The sequence below is a fragment of the Psittacula echo genome (assembly GCF_963264785.1).
Source record: "Psittacula echo genome assembly, chromosome: 3".
NCBI classification, from domain to species: Eukaryota; Metazoa; Chordata; class Aves; order Psittaciformes; family Psittacidae; genus Psittacula; species Psittacula echo.
The window spans coordinates 19039465-19061850 of NC_137736.1; the positions used below are offsets into that span (position 1 = coordinate 19039465).

The window sequence follows — 22386 nt, forward strand, 5'->3', positions numbered from 1 at the left end:
ATATTGAGCCCACCTATTCAAGCTCAGTCCTTTAAGATACAGGGATAGTGTTGATCTAACGAATTTTGTGAAATGGTATTTTACCTGCGAAAACTTACAAGCTAGTGAGTTAAAGGGATAGGAAGCTGTAGCTGTAGGTGGTTGCTTCAGACTGTTGAACTTTTCAGTGCTTCTTCCTTAAAGCTCTGTCACTTCATATGTGAAAAAGGGTTCCAAGGAACCTGGAAGCTGTAGTACTCCCTCACCTCTCTCCCATAGCTCCACTGTCACTTCCTTAGAAATGCGTTATCTGTTCTTAAAAGCCTTGTAGTGAAGGCTGAATGACCTCTGGAGGAAATCTAGGGCTGCACTCTTTAATCTTTTTAATGTGTGTTTTTGTGTAACCTATATTTGCACAGAGGATGCGGAGGGCAGTTTATTTCCTTCCTCTCTGCAAGTCAACTACTTGAATATAATCTTCCAGCTTCTTGTTTCCAGATTAAATTCCTTGTAGATTGCTAAGGATCTCTGTCCTCCTGTGCTGAAGAGGATCTTTCTTTAGCTGGCCCATTTGTATCCTGAAATCTAATGCTCAAAGCTAGAAGTGGCATTCTGGCTGAGATCTTAGAGTAGCATATAGTAGAAGGTGCAGGTGCAGGCCTTTGCACTTCTCCTTCTTGAACTTCATGAAATTCCTCTTAGCCCAGTTTTTTAGCCTGCACAAGTCTGTCTGAATGGCAGCACAACCATCTGGTATGCCAGAAACTCCTCCTGGCTTTGTATTGTCTGCAAATTTGTCTTTGCTGAAGTTATGTTATGGCTTTTTCAGACCTCATCTTCAATTTATCAGTTGAAAACTTGAATTCCTGTCCTCCAGTGAGTTTGCATTACTCGTAGCTTGATATTTGTAAACTTGATCCAGCTTTCCACTCTAACATCAAGTAAATAAAAAAGTTGTTTTAGGCTGATGGCAGACCCTTTCAGAACCACATTAGATAATCCTTTAATTATCACAGTGTAACTTTAAGAACTATTTTGTGTACAGTGTTAGTTTTGGTTTTTTGTTGGTTTTTTTTTTTCCCCCAACAAAGTTGGGTAAGCCAATGCTATATTCTTCCGTCAGGATCAGACACTTGCCTTTGTTAGAAGCCTCATTAAGATCAGGATGAATCCTGCTGCTGCTGCTTTCCTTATCTACAAGTTGTTACTTGCCAATGTTTGTTTTACACTTAGTGAGAAATGAATGCTTTTGACATGATTGGTGGGGAAATCTGATTTTGATCTGCCCGTGTTCATCCCTGTGCATCACCATCTTTCTCCCCAGACATTTTAGAGCAAGAGGGAGAAATGTGATTAATGTAGCGATTGAAAACTTGCTGCTACAATACGACAGGGCTGTCCTTGGCTCTGGGGTCTGCTGCTGATGTTTGTTTCTTTTCCTGCTGGAATATACTGGAGAATCTGAGCACAGTCCTCATCTGGTGCTGACTTTTAAAAACATGCTCATCTGGTGCTTACTTTAGGAGACACTCATCTGGCTGGTGCTAACTAATTTTAGGAAACCTCTCTTTTCATTACTTTTGTTTAGCTACAGGTATGTTCATATTGCCTATAGTGAGGAGGCTTTTGCAAGGCTGCTTACACCCTCTTTGTGAAGGCAGAATGAACTTGGAAGTATTTTCTTAAAATGTTGAACATCTTTCTAAAAAGACTTCTGAAGTCCTGTCCCCAGGAATAGCAAAAATCAGTCCAAATCCCTCTCCAGTGCAAAACTGTTGAATTATATATATATAATTCTTTTTTTTTTTTTTGTCATGGAAACATGAACAATGCAGCTGTTAAATCACTTATTTGGGCTGAAGTCAAAAGAACTTGAGGCAATGTGAGACAACACTTGGGAACTTTCTGTCTCTGAGGTTATCTTAGCTTATTTAATCATACCGTAACCTGTGACGATGAAAGAGACTGATGCTAAGTTGGCTTACTTAGTAAAGTCTCAGGAGATAGAGGACTTCTACTCCCTGATGGCCAGCAGGCAGAGATTAAAGTCAGACAGGGTCATCATGTCCTGATGTTATGATGACCAGAAGTTTAACTCTGCTCTGCTGCTCATCTCTTAATTCTCCAATGCTATTCTTTGTCAGTGGAGAAGAACAGCTTGGACTTTGAGGAGCACTGAGTGTGTTATCCTTGTCCTGTCATAGTAGTAGCGATAGCTGTTTTTAAGACCCTCTATTTTAAAAAGAAGTGCTGTGTGGCAGGCTTGCTCAGCTCAGCTGAGGAGTAGGCAGCCTCTCTCGAGGCAGTAGCAAAAGACTAAAACTTAGGTGGGTCATTGCTCTTGGATAGGGAGTTGAGGAAGGTCTGTGTGATGTTTCTCTTTTATTCATCATGCAGACAAGAGTGGGATCAATCTGAAATAAGTTTCTCAGCTGAGGGGGAAAGAAAAGGTCTTTTATGGGTAAAAGTGTCCACCTGCCCATTGTAGGAGTACAGTTTTGGATTGCCAGCCTGGGCTCTGGCAGCTAAGTCAATTGCCACCCTTAGAGCCAGGGATATGAATGGCATTATTCATCTCCCCTGTTCTTAACAGTACTGCTAAGTGGAACAGTTTCAGCTTATTTATTCTTGGCTTTTAACAGTAGATATATTCTTTCTTATTTTTGATTGCCAGAAATTAAATTTGATGATTACAAATAAAGTATCAATCTAAGTAAATTGGTAGCTGTACTCATTACATCAAATCACCATTGATCACAATCACTTTTGACTTCAGCAGTTGTTCAGTGAGGGAGATGGTCGGCATTTTATGAAATGATATCAAGAGCTATTACAGAGAGACAAATATGTCCCTGTAACTAACTGAATGACATTTCATTTATCCAAATGAAACATGTAGAATTGGAGACATGTAGAATTTTGTTTTCTCTCAAAGCTTTAGTGATATTTCAATTTGTGACTAGCAGAGCTGGAATTAGGTTTTTAACTTTTTAAACTCATGAGAATGGTTTAGGTAACCATCTGTCTTGTAACTGCAGTTAAGTGTGTATATGCAGTTTGAGAAGCTGCATTGCCTTAGAGTGGATTCATTGAGGTCAAGTGTGGGTCATTTGATTTATAACCACACCACCTTCACTCTGTATTGAAATCTTGTCTTGGAATTTTACGTTATTAATGTATCTACCTAGGACCTCAAATACAAATTGTTCTTGTGCAGTAGGTGATGGAAATATTTTCTCTTTAAAACCATCAAAACTGAGAAGGTGCATAAGACTTCTGGACCCCTGCAGTGCTTGTATTTGGGTAACATTTTATATGGGAGATCCCAAAATCATATTAATCATATGCTCAGCCATTATACTCTTCTTGAGGCTTCCCTTTTCCTTCTCTTCACTTATAAAGTTAATAAGCCCTTTCATTTAAAGGTATTTTTGCACTCTAAAATGCAGGTTCAATGCCTTTGGAGATGAGTGTGCTGTACAATCTTTTCTGTCTCCCTGCAATACCACTTGTTGTTATGTGGTAAGTGTAATTGGAAATACAGACTGGGTACTTCTCCTTTGTAAACCTCTGTCCTGGAGGTATGCCAGAGAACCAACACCTGTAAGACAGGTGTATAGTCTATGTAAGGGAGCTAGATATGCATTGCATGGCTCAGTTACATGAAGAGCCAGTTCACTGATCATGCTTTTGCCTTTACAGACTCATCTGGGAACAGTTATCTTGGATATTCTGTTCTTGAATTGACTTCCATGTTTTCTGTTGTAATCTTGTGAATACTTTAATACACTTCCCCTCCCCATTACTGGTTTGCTGCATGGGTCTTACCTGGTTAGGGAGTGTGAAGGGAGGGGGACTGAAACACACCACCTCTTTCTGGTGGTATTCTTCAGTCACTCTGTCAGCTCAACAAACAACACAGCTGGAGTGTTGACCATTTGAGAACTGAGAAATGCAAGTGCAATTGTTGGTTGCAAGCAGAACACGTAGGAGAGGAAGGACTGGAGGTGGCAGGACAGCCTCTGAAAAAAAGGGGAGCTGACAGTCTATCAGGTGCATTTTAAGAATGAAAAATGCTTTCCTTAAAGTGCACAAATACTTTGCACAGGATAATGTAACATTATACACAAGGTGAGAAAGGAGAGGACATCAGTGCTAAGCAAGGTGCTGTAGCTCTTACAACTGTAGAACAGTTTCCTGTGCACCTTTGCCATGCTGTAGTGATAACTCAAATGGCACTGAGGGAAAGTAGCAGGGAGAGACTTAGTAACAAGACTGCAAAACTCCAGTATTTCAATGCCTTCATTTTCCTGGATCCTGAAGAAGCTACTGGAGAAGTACCACATACATGTTTCCTGAGTGAACACCTTTAGAGAAAATTTGCATGTGTTAAAGGATGGGGTGGAAAGCAAGTAATAAAAGTTTTGGCTGTTTATTTTTCACATTCCCAAGAACCAGGTACTTAAATGCACCCATTTTCTCCCTCTAGTTGTGAAGGATGACAGAAGCTAGAACACCAGTGGCACATACTAGTTCTCCCTTCTCTTGGTAAAGATGGTAGTGGCTGGGAAACAAATGAAGATATACATAGCTGAGGCTGAAAAGAATATCCTTACACAACCAGGGAAGAGCATCAGAGAATGAAATGCAAATGCTACTACTGGTTACTGAAGTATGGTAAAACCCCACCCAGGTCTGACTGTGACCTGGAGGAAGATAACTGCAGTTGAGGCTCTGACAGACTTGCACTATGTCACTCTCATCACTGTTCAGTGGAGACAGGTAAGGTCAGGCCCAGCAACTCATTCCAGTCACAATCCAGAATCTGTTTCTTTTAAAGAGACAATAACACATGGATTTTTGCTTCAATTTAAAAGGTTGCACTTTATTTAAGTGTACAGAGATACTTTGTTATTTGTACTTAGAAAACACTTGCTCTCTAAACATTTCAATTTCCTCTTTCATTTTCTCAAAAAACATTAAAATTAGTGAAGCTAGGTCCCATGGGGAAGGGTTTGTGCATTGTTGGGTTTGACCTGTGGGTTAAGCATCTCTTTACTGCAGCTAGTCTTGTTTTGCTTTTAGCTCCTGATTATACCTATGGGGGGAAAAAAGAAAAGAAAAAGAGCACAGACTAAGAACACTAGTTACAATAACAGTGTCTTCCTAACAATGTGTTCAGCAGAGGAAGTTTAAAGTTACAACAGACTTGAGGGTGGAAACTCAGGATAGCATAGTTTAGTTCATGTAAGAAGTTTCTACTTAGTTGCTGCAACTAAGTTTGCCTTATTCCTGGCCAGTACTGAAGCCTCAAGAAATAATAATTAAAAAAGAATTAGAAAATGCCGCTAAACTAAAGAACCCTTCAATCCAGCTGGAACTGACATGATTCAACACTGAAAGTGCTGAAGGAGAAGTGCAAAGCTTATGAGGAGGAGAAAGTCTAGGCTGTCAGTCATACCTACAGTTTTTAAAGAATGCCTCAGACCCAGAAACTACAGCTTACATAGCATATTCCTTAAAATGTGCTCTAGCTATGCTGAAAATATTTAAAACTTCACTCCTACCCAACTGGGAAACTAACAATGAAGCAAAAAAAGTTCTGCAGTGTTTAATTGCTCAGCTCCTCTTGTCTGTTGCACTGACATGGAAGCTGGTAGAATTTATAAACTCCTGCTTAAGATGAGGTGGTGTGTCCCAGGATGTAGAAATTCCTGCTGAATACATACCTCCATATTCGGTAGAGTTGAGAACCACCAGCACAGCCAACAAAGAAGTTTACAGCAAACAGACTCCAATTCTTAGGAATAATAACTAGAGAGTACCTTGACCAAATAAGGCCTGTTGAATGAAAGTTTAAAGATGTTAAGTCTTTAAAGTGAAATATTCAGACATTCTCTTAAGTTTGGAGGCAGAATCACGGGCCAGTTTAAGCAAACAGATTTTATAACCTCATGTTAGACAACTGCTTTTCTTATACCTAGCCATTTCTCAGTTAAAAGCACATCAAGTGGCAGTGGGACAGCTACTGGTATAGAATCATAGAATAGTTAGGGTTGGAAAGGACCTTAAGATCATCTAGTTCCAACACCCCTGCCATGCATTTTTGCAAAAAACTAGATAATAGAGTCAATCATAGTCTTAATAGCAAAGAAAGATCCTCTGTACTCTGCAGCAGTCTAGACCTTAATTCTCCAGCACAGTTGCAGGGTAGTGTCATTTTGCTGTAGTATACCCAGCCTCCTGCAGGGTATTCAGTTTAGACATTACAGAATCCACCAGTCAAGAAAGGTCTACATATCATGTAAAATGCACAGATAAAATAAAGTCTGGAGAATGAAGGTGGCAGCTGTAATTTTGATTTTCAGCTTGAGCTGCTACAAGTCCCACCCCTGACAAGATAAGGTGGAACACTTTGAATACAGATTGTTGTTTCTGCCAGCATGAAAATGGATGACAGACAGCAGTGCAGCAGTCCGTGTACCACTGCTTCCAAGTTCACTTAACACATAGGAGTTCTTTCCAGTTATGTTAGTGTAATCGCCCTACCACTGTTTAATCCCTTAAACTCTGTTCTAAAAGAGTCACTATATCCTGGAGATTTTAGAATTGCTTCATCTGAAGCAAAGGAGGTCACTTAGTGGAATAAGTGGTATAATTGTAATTTAAGGGATGAAACTCAGAATTCTAACTCTTAACAATTTGCTCTGGACAATTCCAAATTAAGACACGTGCAGAAAACTAATATAATCACAGAACTCTTACAGTTTTAATAACAAGCATAGGCCTGTCCTGGAATTCTCATCTGACAGCAACACTGAAACTTAGTGTATTATAGTTAAGCCTTTTCTATAGAAGCAGGTTAGTACTGATGGAGGATTCTGGAAGAAGTTTTAGAGAGGGTGCTGCATAAAAGCATAGAGTAACTTTGGCTTTACCTGTGGCCATTAACACTGCAGACTGTGCTGTGCTGAGCTTTTCTGCTGGTCTGGTCATATCAGCCATTCCTGCACATACCAAACCCTGTAAAGACAAATTTGGTGAGCACCAGTCCAGTATCAGGACCTCCTTTAACAGACCTCCCTCTGCTTTACAAGGGGAAGTTGCTTCATAGCTCAGTACTTATTCCATATGCATTATGCAGGAAGTAGGATGCATTACACTAGCAGAGTAATTAGACTCTCGGAGACACCATCTACTTCTAATCCTTTGTGCAAGGAGTAAGAACACACTTATAAGGGGTGCACTGGAATTTTATTGGCTTGCAGTAAAATTCCAGACAGTGGCAATTTTGTATTAATTTAAGAACAAGGTTAATTTAAGCACAGCTGCTTAAGAAAGCAGCTTCCTAAAGCTCAGGCTAAGATACTGCTGTTAAAGATGTAGATGTAGTCTTCACTGAGGAAGTAAAAGTGCTGCATTTTAAATATAATTTCAGTAAAAGTAGAAAACATCTAGGTGAAGGGAGGAATAGCTAGGCTGATGTGCTTGACAACTTTGCTAGCAAATGTGCTTGATTTGATTCTTGTGTTATTGCCCTCTACTGGAAATACAATTTCATGCTACAGGAGTTCACAAAAAAAGAAAACAAAGTCTCACAAATAAGAGAGTCCTAATGCTTTTAATCCACTGACTGCCATTAAGGACTCCTTTGGCTCCAATCAAGAAACCAGGTTTTAAGGGTAGAAAAGTCCGTGTGCTGCCTCACTTATGGGATTGATGCTGTTGTAGCAGTGCCATAGAGGTACAGGCTTCCAGCACACATAGGTAACTGCAGTAAATGTACCTTTGCCATGTAGGGGAAAATTTATTTTAACTTCTCAGTGAAGAACTTCACCATTTCCTGCATGTTCATAAGAGAAAAAACATCTGTGTATATGCTTTTTTGATACAGCAGTTGTCGATACCAGCCTGCTCAGAAGAGTTGCCTGTATGCTTAGGCTCAGGAGCATGTCACCTGGAAGAGCCTCTGAGAAAGGGGAAGGTTAACCATGGTTTCTGCAGCTCCAGTTTAGAATGACAAAGAAACTAAACTACAGCTTAGAGCATAACATGTTGCCCGTGGCCTATAAAAAGTTGAGGCTCACAAATGGGAAACTTGGGAACCAGCTGGCAATAGGAAGAGCAGGTTATATCCTTGCTTGTTACCAAACACAGAGATCAAATTGCTTTATGATTTAGAGGTCATTTATCTATACCAATACAATTAAGAGGAGTACAGTGATTTAGGAGGAGACGTTTACTTCACCTGTGCACAAACATAGCTAGGGGGTGTAACCAAGTAGGAAGCAGAGAGCTACCAATAGCCAAAATGGCAGCTGCCTTTTTTTTGTTTTACTTTTTCTCAAGATTACCTTGCACTCTGACATGCTTTAACCTGTCTTCAAATTATGGTACTTTTCAAATTCCTCAATCTCAGACAAAATGCATACTTAAAGAGTTTTGAATTATGCCAATTCATAACTCCCTTAAGAAACTGTTTCACACGAGAAAGTCTTTGTGAAACTTTCAGCAAAAAGTACAGTTTTTTGACAAAGCATTTCCCCCCTCCCTGCTATCTCCCCTGCACGTTGTTCTGTATGTTATTAATGCTAGTTTTGTTCTTCCCTGCAAATTAAAAACTAAAGCCTCGGTATTAAATCTTTCTGTAGGTTCAGATATCTGCTGGGAAACCATTGCTTGCTCAATGGGTCGCTGCAGATTGCACTTTGACAGACATCCAGACACTAGCTGGCATTTTATACTTACCCATTTCATAAGAGGTGCCCAGAAAAAAACTGTTTTGGGGCCTGAGGGGAGGAAAAAGAAGTTAAATTATTCAGTGAGATGCGGCTGGTTTAATACACATAGTAAGTTTTGGTTTGTTTTTTTAAATAATGAATTGTGTATATTAGCAGTTTCTACCACTGTACAAGCTCTAGCATCATCCTTCAGCTGTGTAATCAGTCATCCCGTTTCTGCAACAGGTGAGTAGGATTTTGTTATTTCCATTTTTAAGAAAATAAGGACACTAGAGCAGGCAAAATGCATATATAACGAAGAAAGTTAAGATAAGTCCTAGAAATAGTGAAGACAGTGTCTGTAATGATTAAAAGCTACTCTGCAGCTACTCTAACAATTAGTATTTGAAATCTTTGTGAACTGAATCTTGTAAAGTAAACCTCCAAAATACCTTATTACTGGTACTGTAACAAGTCAGTCCCTCCTGCTCTTCCTAAATCATAGCCCACCTCTTCACACTGCAGAAGGCACGCAGCACAGCAGCATTATAAGTAAGGGTACAAATTGCAAACCTAAGCAGTAGTAAATGTCACAAGGAGAGCGTCCTCATTCACCTCCAATCTGCACCTCTGAATAACCATGTCTTTCTAGCAGAAACAATGCTTCCTACACAATCAACCCAACACCCCAATAATCTACCAATAGGCAAAGGAGGATTGTGGGTAAAGAAAGCAAAAACCTACAGAAAGAAGGGAGAAAAGTCAATGGAATAAGATCTGGGAAAACCATCTCTTTTGCAAATAGATCTCTTACAGCAGTGGCAAAATGGCAAATGGTTGGTTAAAAGAAGGTACTCTAATGCCATACCTACAATGTGCAGATGGCCAACCATGCCAGAAATCATTAATCCAGGACTCCTGACTGAGGTCTTAAAAGAGAGACCACAATCCAAAGTATCAACCCACCACACTGGGAGACAGTCGGGACACTCGTTCCAGTTTCATCAAAACATATTAAGGTTTAGGTCTTGCTAGGCCACTGCTCAGCATTCTGATAACATGCAAGGTGAAGCGAAGTTTTCACTGTAATATGTTACATATTATGAGTAAAGTTTTTAAATATAAATGACAACCGCTAGGACTTTGGTTGCTTTCTTTTTGCGTGAACTGATTTGTCACTAACATTTCAGCCTTAAAAAAGCCTTTCAGTAACTATTTATACTCCCTGGTTTAGGAACCCTCAAGTTTAAAACTATGATTTGGAGAAAATTAACTGTCACCTGTGAAGCAACTCATAATTTGGGGAATAACACTGACTTACAACTACCGGTTGTGTCATCACCCTAAAGCCAAATAAGCCCTATAAAAGGGCAGGGCAACTGCAGCACAGAAAGCAATAAAAAGAAGATTGGCAGCTTTGCATAAAGCCCTCTTCAGACCCAGGGCACTCATGACAGTGATCAAATTTCAAACTGCAGTTAGTAACTACTAGCATTACTTTTTGCTTGGGTAACTACACAAGTGTTTTTTTGTTTTTTTTCGTTTTGTTTTGTTTTGTTTTTACAATGTCTGGGGTTGTAAAGCTGCTAAAACCATCTAATATTGTTGAATAAATACAGCTGACTGTTCATCCTTTCAAGACATAAACTTCAGTTGCTGTTCTCTTAGCCAGCTACTTAGAATGTCAGTATCAGACTGCAAATACAGCTCTTTATAAATCAGTCTTACAGAGGTCCCACAGATGTAGCTTTAATTACTGCCATCTATTTTCTTCTAAACATTCAGATTTGGAGGATTAAAGAATGTGGGCTGAATATATATTATTAAATTGACATTCCTTAAACAGCTTGTACAGTTTTCAAGATGACTGACTAGTTTTTATTAATAATAGATAACCCGGTAACTGCTGACTACAAAAGTAAGAAACAATTGAAACAAGTAAGGTACAGAGCCAAGCTTGTTGTAAGGGAAGACTGTCAAATGCCTTAAGCAGATCACCTCTCCTGGAGGCATTCTAGTAAGCACAAAGCTAAGGCGCGAGCTCTTGCCAGATCCCGATACCTGGATGAATTTTTCAAGTATGACAGCAGCACATACAGCAGCAGGGGCATACCAGAGGCTAATCTGGATATCGTGGGTGAACAGTTCATAGAATTTATGACTTCTGTTAAGTATTAAGTCTTTGTCCTAGACAGTTTAGTTTAGTTAGGCAAAGTGAACAAAAGAGGCCAAAGGGGAGCATAAGCTCAACCCACGCTTCCCCAAGGCTGCCAGGAGCTCTGTGGCAGCCTGTACTGCAGGCCTTTCACTGCCCTCCAGCAGCCTCATGCTACACAATGCCAGCCAAAGAAGCAGCTTTTCAGACCACACATCAGTTATTTTACTGGAAGATGTCTGTGCCAGAAAAGAAGTAAACTTTTTCTTAATTTCTGACAAGTGATTTATAGTTCCATGATAATGATGCTCATATTCCTAAATTAGACTCAAAACTTGGATATCACCAGGGATAAAGTGTGAGCTTTTCATTTTTAACCTACTTGTTTTGCAGGCAGAGTGACATCTATTGCATAACTTTTTCACAGAACCTCCTTCAAGACATTTAAGGCTTAAACAGAAGTGGCAGAGGTTCAGCTTTGATGAAGCTATTCAGAGGTTCATGCTTCCTCTGTGGCTTTTCTCATGCCATCAGTATGGATTATAGCAGATATATATGTATGTATATATATGTATACATTCACACAGAGTCCCTAAAACTGGATTTTTTAAAAAAATTAATTTCACTATTAAGGTAGTGAACAAGTGGCCCACAGGCAGTACTGTGAAAAGGACTGCAAGAGAACATCCAAAGCCTTTTTCCATTAGTACCACAGTTCTGACAAAAGAATGAACACAGATATTGCCAGTGCTCACCATGTTTTGTTTTCAATAAAAGCAATTGGAAGCTGCCACATTTCACCCAAGATGACTGTGGCACTTAGACGCTTGGCACCTTTATAATGGAAGTGCTGGATGTACTGACTCTTTATACGTAAAAAATACTTTAATGTTAAATATATATATTGATCTAGTGAATTAAGTGCAAATCAGACATTCTGATAACTGCAGTTTTCACTCTTTGATTGTGACTTCTTTAAAGCAATAGTTTTCATTTCCAGAAAGGACTGTTAGAGGAAGACAGGACAACTGCCTAAAAACTAAAGTCCATTTTCAGAGTGCATATTCCAGGTAGGTGAAGAGTCAAGGATGCATACCCCACTGAAACAAAACAGTGGGAACGACAGCCTATGGAATTTCAGGATTTTATCGACCACTCTTTTTAACTACCCTATGCAATTTGTTTACATGACAAACATCACCTAAATGGCACTGAAGAGGATAATTTTACAAGAGGTTTCTCCCTAATAACACAAAATCCCATGTTTGCTCAAGTAAAGATAAGATGTAGGTCAGGTAAAGGTAGCTCAATTCAGGATAACTCAAGCCCTTCTTTTCCCACAGGAGTCTTTCAACTACAAGAGTGGCACCAGTTGACTTCGGTTGGAATGCCTGATTCGGCAGAAAGAAAATGAAGCAAACAGCTGCCGGACTTAAACCAGAGTACACTTCAAGATCAGAAATCCTTATAGCGCTCCACGCTATTTTTTCAGTGCATCCATTAGCAAGAAGTGACTGCTGAAGCCTTCGGGGCCCTTCGGAAACCACCACATCCCCTAGGCTGGGGCTCGGCTCAGGCAGCCCAGCCGCTCCCAGGGTTCAAACCGCAGAGTAACAAGCAGGAGCCCACTCATCAGCAGTTTTCCCCATATCAGTTATCCCCGTAACCCCAGAATCGGAGTAACGGAGGGGTACGACACCGCTGCCTCGCCCCCTGCTCCCCCCGCCTCTTCCTCCGCGATCCCAACTGGCGCGGCAGTTACCTGCCGGGTGGTTGTAAAACGGCCGGAACCGCGGCGGCAGCATGAGCTCGATGCGGTCGAGCATGCGGTGGTAAGAGGCGCGGAGCCCCGAGGCGGCGGCCGCCATGTCGGGAGGGCGACGGAGGCGCGGGAGCCGCGCAGCAGCAGTGAATCAGCGGACAAGCAAGTACCGACAGCTCCCACCCTTCACGACCCACCGTCCTTCCACAGACCCTCAGCCAGCCCCACCCATCTGTCACCCCCAGGCCGAGGGGAGGAGCGCCGCTCGCTGCACGCTGATTGGTGGTCTCTGCAAGAGGCGTGGTAGGGCTGAAGGCTTCGAGTAACGCTATTGGTTAGGGCGGCTTACTCCCGCCTCGTGAGGAGAGCTGATACCACCGCGCTCTATTCCGGCCGTCTTCGAGAAGGGCACGAGCGCCCGGATGAGGGATAACTGCAGGGAACCGCTTCACCCTCCCATTCAAGATGGCCGACGTGCGGAAACCGCAACCCGCGACTGTACGCCCAAACCCAAGATAGCCACTTTGTAGCTTTACAGCTGGGCTCTAGAGCCGGTTTGGCCGGCGAAGCCGAGCGCGTTGACGTTATCCGTCATTTCCACAACACCCCATTCGGGGAGGGAGAGTGCAGACGCTCACCCCCCCAGCGACGCTGCTACCGGCTCCCGCGAGAAGCCTGTAGTCTCGGAGAGCTGCCGCCCCCAACTTCGCGGCGGGGGCGGGGCTACGCGGGGGGCGGTGCCCCATGGAGAGGGGCGTGGCCGAGCGCTGCTGCTGGCGGCTCGGTTAGTTCACAACGGTGTCTCGGCGGTAGCCGACTGGGCGGTTTCATGGTGATAGCTCGGAGCGCCCGGCATCACCGGAGCGCCCGGCCTTACCCTGTCCTTTCGCCGCTCCCCTTTCGCGGGGGCCATGTCCCGCGGGCACTGCCACCACCTGCTGTGGGACGTGCGGAAGCGTAGCCTGGGGCTCGAGGAGCCTGGCCTGCTGCGGAGGCACTACTTGGGTAAGGGCGCGCGGGGCAAGCAAAGCCGTCCCCTGAGGTGAGGGGGAGAGGGAGGGCGGGGCGCCCTTCCCAGCAGCCGCTCCCACCTTTCTCCTATGCGGGAGAGCAGGTGGTAGCGAGTTCTCTTCCCCCACCCCTGCCCGTGGGGTGAGCGCACAGTGGCGGCGGGGGCCGGCCTGTCGGTGCTGTCCCTGGGGGGGCTGGGCGCAGCTCCCTCGTCCCGGTGCTGCGGGGTCGGTTCCGCCTTCACCTTCTCTTTTTCTTAGGAGCAGCTGGCTCCTAAGTTCCCTGTGTCGCGCATGGGGCTATCTCCTCACCGGACACGGCGGTACCCCCGCCCGCCCTCTTCCCTCCGCCTCTCCCTGAAGGAACTGTTGCGTGAGAGATCGCGGCGGGGAAGCTGGGCGTCGGGCCGGCGCCCAGGCGGTGGCGGCGCCTTAAAATAGACTGGGAGCCGCGTATTTGCTTCCCGGGGTGAACGGGGTTGACCGGCCCTGAGCCTGTAACGACTGCCTTACAAAAGCTTGGAAACGCCGGGATAACAGTGAAGATCTCGGAGTTCCCTGGGTTTTGGAAGCCGAGCGCTGGCCTGAGCCACTTGAGCAGCGTGTTGTTGAGCGGCTTGTTGAGCCGGGCTTTGTGTTCGCAACTGCTGGGCGGGGGGAGTGGTGGCCCTTAAAAGCGCTGCAGTTCCGGCTCCTGGCTGCTGCCTCTGTTAAACGCCAGTTACTTTCTTCACTTTCTAAGCTCTCCAAGTTAAAAATAGCGTTAGTTTCAGTTTACGAGGCCACAGGGAGGTTTCTCCAGCGTGACGAAGCTATTGATGTTCTTTGTAATGGCGCAGGTTGCATGTGTTCTGCATCTTACCCTTCCCCAAAGTATATATATTTAAAAATATTTACTCACTTGTTTTGGGGATGTGGTGATCTATCATATATCGTAATGATGCTCCAATCTGGGGGACTGAGATGGCTCTTCAGGAAAGACGGTTTAATGGTGGCAAGCATGTTCTTTTCTGCTCGTGTAGCAAAGTAAATTCCTGATTTTGAGCCGAAACATAGAGGAGGAGCTTATTTACAGTGTTGTAGAAAGTGTGTCTGTTTGTAACCCCATGGCACTTCTAACTGTGGTTAGTGTTGGTTTTCATTAGGTTTTCCAGTGGAATTTAAGATGGCATATCACATTACCAAGTCTAATTCGTTAGTTTTCTGTCTGTGGTCCCTGAGCAAACAGTCATCCACAAAAGGTAATTGAGAAAAGCAAGGTCATTGCTGGTAGACTTCCACCTATTATAGAGACAATGTTTGTATGTATAGCGCCTATGTGCACGTAAGTACTTTGGGAAAAAAAGAAAACAATAAAACAAACCAAAACCAAACCCACAACCAAAATAATGAGGCCCTAAAATTTTTTAAAAAAAAAGAAGTTGAAAACTAATGGTCTAACTGCTTTTGGCTTTTGTTGTGTCTTGACAGCTGGCCAAGTCCTAGCTGGGGATTGTTCTAACATTCAGTGATCAAACATGGATATCCTTCTGACTTGGTTCTTAAGTGTAGTGTGTAAATTTTGAAGAAGGACCGTAAAACTTTTGTTTTTCTTCTACATGATTGTGTCTCTGACAGTTGAAGTATTAAGGTTTGATCAGTAGAAATAACTCTCTCAGATTTAGTAAGATGTTTTTTCTGGACAATAAGATGTTTTTTCTTTCTCCAATAAAATGTGCATAACTAGTTAAAATCCCTTTGCTGACTGAGTTAAGGTCTCATATTTACTGTTTTCCATTTCATCTAAACATGCTCAGTAGCTTTATAGCCTTGAGAAAATAGGACCTGAGAGAGGCTTCCCACTGAATTGATGTTAAGATCTGCATTGGTGGTGGCAAGGGTTGCTGAAGCCTTATTGACAGGCTTTTAGCGAAAGAGGTTAGTACATGGTGTGCTTGCCTTGTGGAGCCATCACACTTGTGTTCAAAATGGCATTTATGGCGATATGGAGGGACTCTTCATTGGGGACTGTAGTGATAGGACAAGGGGTAATGGGTTAAAACTTAAACATGGAAAGTTTAGATTGGATATAAGGAAGAAGTTCTTTACTCTAAGGGTGGTGAGGCACTGGAAGGGGTTGCCCAGGGAAGTTGTGAATGCTCCATCCCTGGCGGTGTTCAAGGCCAGGTTGGATGAGGTCTTGGGTGGCATAGTTTAGTGTGAGGTGTCCCTGCCCATGGCAGGGGGGTTGGAACTAGATGATCTTAAGGTCCTTTCCAACCCTAACTATTCTATGATTCTATGTTACCGTTTGTTAAGAATTCCTGCTGTGGTGGTAGAGGGAAAATGCGAGTCTTACATACCTGTTAGCTATGTTTTGTTCTGCATTTGTAGGCTAATTAGTCTCAGTTTCAGACAGCATTTGTATCTGAAGTGTCCAGATAAAGCCAGGCCTCGGGGAGGCTCACAGTAATATTCTTTTCTTTGATTCAGTTTGGGCATTCAGTCCTGTCTGCTACTGGATCATGGATGGAAACTGAGTTTCAGTTGTTAAAGTCACAGTGCTTTTACAGAGAAAAACACTGGTAGTAAACTGGAGTATCCAGTTTAAATTTTGCCTTGAAACTGACAAATATTATTCAGTCATGATATTTTCCCAGACAACCCCGGTTCTTTGTTACAATTTTGTATCATTGTGGCCATATTTCAGTGACTAAAGAACATACCAGTTCCAATAGCAGGTAAGTGTCTGGTGCCATCACAATAAAGGCTTTTATGCAGATAAAGTATAGCATATCATAATTGGACTAGAGAAAGAGTAGCATGGGTTTCTTGCAAGAAAGAAGTGAGTCCATAATTCCTCTGAAATATTTAATGTGATAGGTTTGATGAGTTGGTTTGCTTTCCTATGAAGGGTCATGCTGCTGAGGATGGCTGTTTAGCCAGGAGGAAGATAGAGTGTGTGTGTGTATGTTCAGGGCTTTTTGTTTGTGTGTTTTGTTTTGTTAACTGACATGGCAGGTATCCAAAGCAAATCTGTTAGTCTAGTTTGCAGACAGGAACTGATTCCATTTTTTAGCTCAGAGTGACTGTTGGAAGTTGTGGTGCTTGACACAATGGAAGCAAGTATCAAAAGAAGTCAGTTGTCTCTAATCTCTGGTATCCTTTTTCACATACTATTTTCTAACACCATCTTTCCTTGTGACAGGTAATTTTTAGCCTTACCAGATTTCTTAAAGATAGTGTTGTGATGTGTCTACTGGTGCGTACTGGTCCGTACTGCTCCATACTGGGATGTGTAAATTTGCAGATGACACCAAGTCTGGTGGAAGTGTTGATCTCTTGGAGGGTAGGAAGCTCTGCAGAGGGATCTGGACAGGCTGGATCCATGGGCTGTGGCCAGTGGGATGAGGTTCAACAAGGCAAAGTGCCGGGTTCTGCACTTGGGCCACAACAACCCCCTGCAATGCTCCAGGCTTGGGGAAGAGCAGCTGGAAACTGCTCATGGGGAAGGAGCTGAGGGTGCTGATTGATGGAGCTGAGCATGAGCAGCTTGTGCCCAAGCAGCCAGGAAGCCACCATCATCCTGACCTGTGTCAGCACCAGTGTGGCAGCAGGGCTAGGTCAGTGATTGTCTGCCTGTGCTGGGCACTGGTGAGGCTGCACCTTGAATCCTGTGTCCAGTTCTGGGCCCCTCACTACCGGAGAGACATTGAGGTGCTGGAGTGGGGCCAGAGAAGGGCTGCGGAGCTGGTGCAGGGCCTGGAGCACAAGTGGGATGGGGAACAGGTGAGGGACCTTGGAGGATTTAGTCTGGAGAAGAGAAAGCTCAGGGGTGACCTTATCACTCTCAACATCTGCCTGACAGGAGGATGGGGGGGGGGGTGTCCTGGTCTCTGCTCCCGAGGAATGAGGGACAGGACAATAGGAACAGCCACAAGCTGCACGAGGGGAGGTTTAGATGGAGATGAGGCACAATTCCTTCCCCAAAGGGAAAGGACTCGATGATCTTAAAGGTCTTTTCCAACCTGGTTGATTATATGATTGTATGATTTCTGAGCTCCACTCCCACTCTCTTTAAAGACTGTTTCATATCTTACTAAGTTTTTCTCATCCAGTTTTTCAAGGTTTTGGAAAAGTTTGAAATCTGTAAATCAACTGTAAGGAAACCAGCAATTAGGTTGATTGTGGCCAAATTTTGTAAAGTTTCAAAAGCTGTTGCTAAAAAGAGAAAAGTAAATATATTATTATGTAGATAGTAGAGTAATCAGGTGTCAGTTGATCCCCTTCTTTACTGATATTAACCATAATAGACCCAGAACTAATTACAGTTTTGAAGTTAGTTAATTACCCTGTTCATAGGTAGGGCTGAAAAACAGGATAGTTGAGAGCACCTATTATGTGTATGGACAGCTGATCAGTTCTGATATTGACTGTGTTACATTCATAACCTTACTAGTTTATAAAACTAGTAGTGGCTCACTGAATGTAGACAGAATTGGGTACTGCTTTTGGAGCATTTAATTCTTCCTAAAATACATTCCCCAGGGTGCGAGAGTGAAACTGATTCCTTAAAAGATAGAAAAGTTTTATTCTCTGTTGCTTTTCTGTGGATAAATAAACAAAACCACAGGTGGAAATTCAATGTTAGGGATATCAACCAGAAAGAGATGTGTTATTTTCTGCAGTTTTTGATCCCAGCTGTATTTCAACCTGTGATATCTTAGTCTTTGAAAATAATGCAGAATAAGAAGGGTCAGCCAGCTTTAAAGAAAGCAAGCTGGTGCTCTTGCAGACTTTGAGATAGTCACAGAGCATTTAATCAGCCCTTCTTTAATTCTTTGCATAATACTTTTGATGTTTAGTTTTTCAGGTGCATTGTTACATTTCGTGTCCTAAACTTCTGGCATTAGTTTTCTTTTCCAGCATGAATTAAAAGCGCTCATCTGTCACAGCTAAAAACCCAGAATTTCGGTAGACGTGGTTTATGTTGGTTTTTCTTCTATAAGTTTAGCAAATTAACTTCTGCTTGAAAAAGGACCATTATAAATTCACCTAGTTGTCTGGTTCTGAGGATGCAAATGATTAACTGCTGGTTTAATGTAAACAATGTAGCTTCCTGATGTGCAGCATCTTCCACTGCACTTTGTTGTGTGCCCAGCATAGTGACGTATTCTGGCACACACCAAACGCACTTTGTGAAACAAGACTAACTGAAGATTTCAGAGAGATACAGGTGAACTCCCCATTTATTTTTTTTTTTCACTAGTGATATTTTCTAAATAATGGAAGTTGGTAGAGTCAGAATTGAAGATCACAGTGTAATGAAAGAGAGGAAAATACAACTTGGAAACAAACCCAAACATTCTTAACATTCTCAACCTAATATGTATTAGGCAATAAATGAGCTATAGTCGTTGGATTTTCAGCAGTTGGATTGAAAAGTTTAAGATGTATTGCACTGCAGAAAAAAGTGCTACTTCCTAATTGTAAAAGCCAGGAGAGAGTACAGGGATCAGGTATTGCCTTAAACTGGGTATGTTTGGGTTTTTTTTCATTTGCTAATAAAAGCAAGACTTGACAACTATAGTCCTTAAAAATTATGGATAGACAATTGAAAGCTGAATGTGTCATCAAGACCTGTTGATATCAAATTGAATTTGGAGGAGTTTAATGAAGAGGTTAGGTCTGAAACAAGTTTCCTGGTACCATCTCATTTAAATTGGTTTCAAGGAATAGAAAGGCACAATGCATGTGTTTAAAACAGCTTTTTAAAAGGAAAAAAAATAAATTGTGGGTGATCCTAGCACAGAAACATTAATATGTTCTTTGTTTTGTTTTGATAGTAGCACACTATCAGTGGGGTGGGGGGAAAGAAGCATAGCATAGCAGAATCATCTGGACAAGGCACCACGTACAGAAAAGCTGTCTGGTTACAGTTTGGTACATACCAGAAAACCAGAAAGAGGTGAAAGATGGGAGGCAAGGTTAAGCTTGGCTGGGTATTTCTGTGATGTGAGTGCTAAATACTTAATTTCAGTTTAATCAGTCTTCTGTTATTTTTGGGATTATTTCACTCATAGTCTAACTGAGCTGTGGAAGTGTAAGTGCAGAACCCAGCTGCACCTGCAAGTTGTACAGCTATGTAGCGCTATTTAAACTTGATAGCTTGATTTGCTACTGTCTCGGGAATCTTTGCTTGTAGTTAACAATATCATTGACCTTTTCTCAGTTGCATCTTTCGTGTGTCTTCTGTCATTTAATTGCTGTAGTTTGTGATACTGCTTCTCTCTTCTCAGTGTTGGCCCACCTTTCTCCTACTCAGTGCTAAAGTGTTGACAATCACTTTAGTATACTAAAAAAAATAAATCACATTATGTTCTTTGGTGAAATTGCTCTGCTGAAACTTGATTTTTGGGGCTTTGTATTTTCTTTTTTCGTTTTTTTTTTTTTTTTTTTTTTTTTAATTTTTATAGTACTGTCTATATCAGATGTTCCATGAACCTGCTTACTGAGTTTTGATTTTGAATTTTAGAAGTCACCAACTTTTTTGGTGCTGTTGTATCTTGACATATCTTGACGGGGGGTTTCCAGCATTGCACACAGACAGCTGAAGTGGAGCTAGAAGGAAGTGATCAAAAATAGGTACAAATGTATCAGATTATTGATCTTCTTCAGAAGTTCAATGGGCCTTTTATTTTGTCTGCAGTTTTGCCAGCTTTGCTTGCCAGGGGCTGAGTTACAGAGATACACTTTTTGTTTTAAGGGGTTAACCTTATGTGCAATATCTGTGCAGTAAACAATAATTATGTGTTAGTAGTTGCAAAGTATGTATGTATGTGTGTTGTAGTCCCAAGGCTTTGTATATATAATTATATTATTTGAATTAGTCTTAGAATGCAAATGTATTTGCTTTATATCCTTTCAAGTCTCAGTCTTCTCATGCCAAACAGCTGGAGACTGTAAAAGATTTGTGTGCACTTTAAGTATCTTTTAATTTTTGATTGCAGTATTTCATTGAATTTACATTTATGCTTTTAAATACAATCTTTGTACAAAGAATGCATTTGCTTTGTAAATAACTGCCAATGTTTTGACACAGAGTGTGTCAGACAGCTTCAGGGTTAAATTGCACCTTGATCTTGTGGTAATGAGCTTTGGATATATGAAAGCTGTCTCTTGCTGCATAAACAAGTTGGGTGCTGCATGCACTGGATTTGTATTTCAGGTTGAGGCATTCATGTGGGATCATTTGAGATCTCTCTCTCTTGTTTTTTAAGTATTTATTTTCCCCGTATCCTTCTTCCAGTTGGATTGCTTCCATTAACTCCATTAGAGTAAGAATCTCTGTGTTCAGTCACTTTGAAGTTGTTGCAGAGCAATGCTATGAGTTCTTGTGACTTTGCGTGTGATTCGTGATCTTCTATCCTTGAATGTCCCCAAAATAGTCTAGTGGGTTATAACTGATCATGTATCAAGAGCTTGTTGACCCTTGAGACTAGTCCTGTCTAGCAGTAAGGAAAAGATCAGATTTAAAGTATGCCAGCCTTCAAACAAAGCTGGACTTTTCACTGATTAAGTGCAAGTCACAGCATTTTTGTGTCTTTAGGGCTTAGTGAGTTGCTGATTCAGGTATGTCCCAAATACATGTGGAATCATTAAATATTGAAGGTGGATATAGTGAGATGGAATCTGAATCACATTAGTGAATTTTAATATCTCTTTATTTACCTCATTTTGTTCTTTGAGGATTTGCAAGCTTTTGTCATGAAAATGAAATGCATCATTAATACTGCTGTTTGCTACTTAGCAGATACCATGAGGAAGATGGGGATCCATCCTTTCCTGTAAACTGAATGCATTGTGGTGCTTGTTTAGTCTTTATTGGACTACTGAAATGTTACCAATACAGAAAACTATTGTACAAAGTCCAAATCTCCTCTTTGTTTAGGTTACGTGGCTTTGTTATTATATGTGTTTCCGTTGTTTACCTTTCCTAGGAAATAAGGAAAAATGTGGTTCCTTTTAAATTTGTTTTTATTTTAGAAACACTGCTATGTCCTGAAAACTCTAGTAAAAATGGAGACTCTTGAGTTAAACAACAGGGTTTTTTGGTCATCTGGGATGAATATGTATAGCTTAATGCAACAAAACTTTTAAAAGTAAGCTTTTTTCATTTGTTTTCAAATGCTCAATGATAATTCAACTTATGTCACAGTGTTAATTTAACAGTCATCTACTACCAAGACTCAGATTTCGGCTTTACCTTAACTTTTCATGTCATCTATCTTTAAACTCCTGGTCAATTTCCAAGTATTTATGCTTGTAATCTCAGGGGGTGATGTACCTATATCTGTTACGGTGTGTATGTCTATATCAATTTCACATCCTCCCCCAAACCTGGCAGTGTATAATTCCAATAGTACCCAGGATTAAATGATATGTTTGATTAGGTAGGAGTGCAGAATAGTAAATGCTTTAATTCAGTTCTGCCTTGTCCAAATTCTCAGTTTCATTGAGCCATCCTTGTGGGAAAGACAGTGCTTTTTTTGCTAGAAGACGTGTCTCTTTAGATATGCTGGTGTAAGCTTCTATTTAATCACTTCTTAATATTTTTTAAAATGAATATTGAGTCAGCTTAAACAATTTTACATAGTAGGCTTTTATTGGTCCCAGACCATTTTGTCCAAAATGGGCTATGGGATATTCATGTGCATAGTCCTGTTGGCTGATTTGATGAAGCAGTAGCCTCTGATAGACTCATAATGGAAGGATTGGCAG

General features: G+C 41.6%; 2 protein-coding genes across 6 annotated transcripts in view; one reads left to right on the forward strand and one right to left on the reverse strand.

Moving 5' to 3' along the window:
- Window positions 1–4905: 4905 nt before the first annotated feature.
- MPC2 (mitochondrial pyruvate carrier 2) lies at window positions 4906–12937 on the reverse strand. Its single transcript, XM_080613772.1, has 5 exons — window positions 12617–12937; window positions 8728–8768; window positions 6918–7002; window positions 5709–5820; window positions 4906–5077 (listed from the first exon to the last, which is right to left on the reverse strand). Exons 1-5 carry the CDS (start codon window positions 12720–12722, stop codon window positions 5044–5046), a joined length of 378 nt encoding a protein of 125 aa, XP_080469898.1. The 5' UTR covers window positions 12723–12937; the 3' UTR covers window positions 4906–5043.
- Window positions 12938–13415: 478 nt separating this feature from the next.
- DCAF6 (DDB1 and CUL4 associated factor 6) overlaps window positions 13416–22386 on the forward strand; it is an 85279-nt gene continuing 76308 nt past the window's right edge. For all 5 annotated transcript variants that reach the window (XR_013956350.1, XM_080612054.1, XM_080612056.1 and 2 more), the window contains exon 1: window positions 13416–13621. Coding sequence is in view for 4 of the 5 variants with exons in the window: in XM_080612054.1 (XP_080468180.1) it covers window positions 13528–13621 (94 nt within the window). In the remaining variant the exon portion in view is untranslated. The remainder of the gene's footprint in view (window positions 13622–22386) is intronic.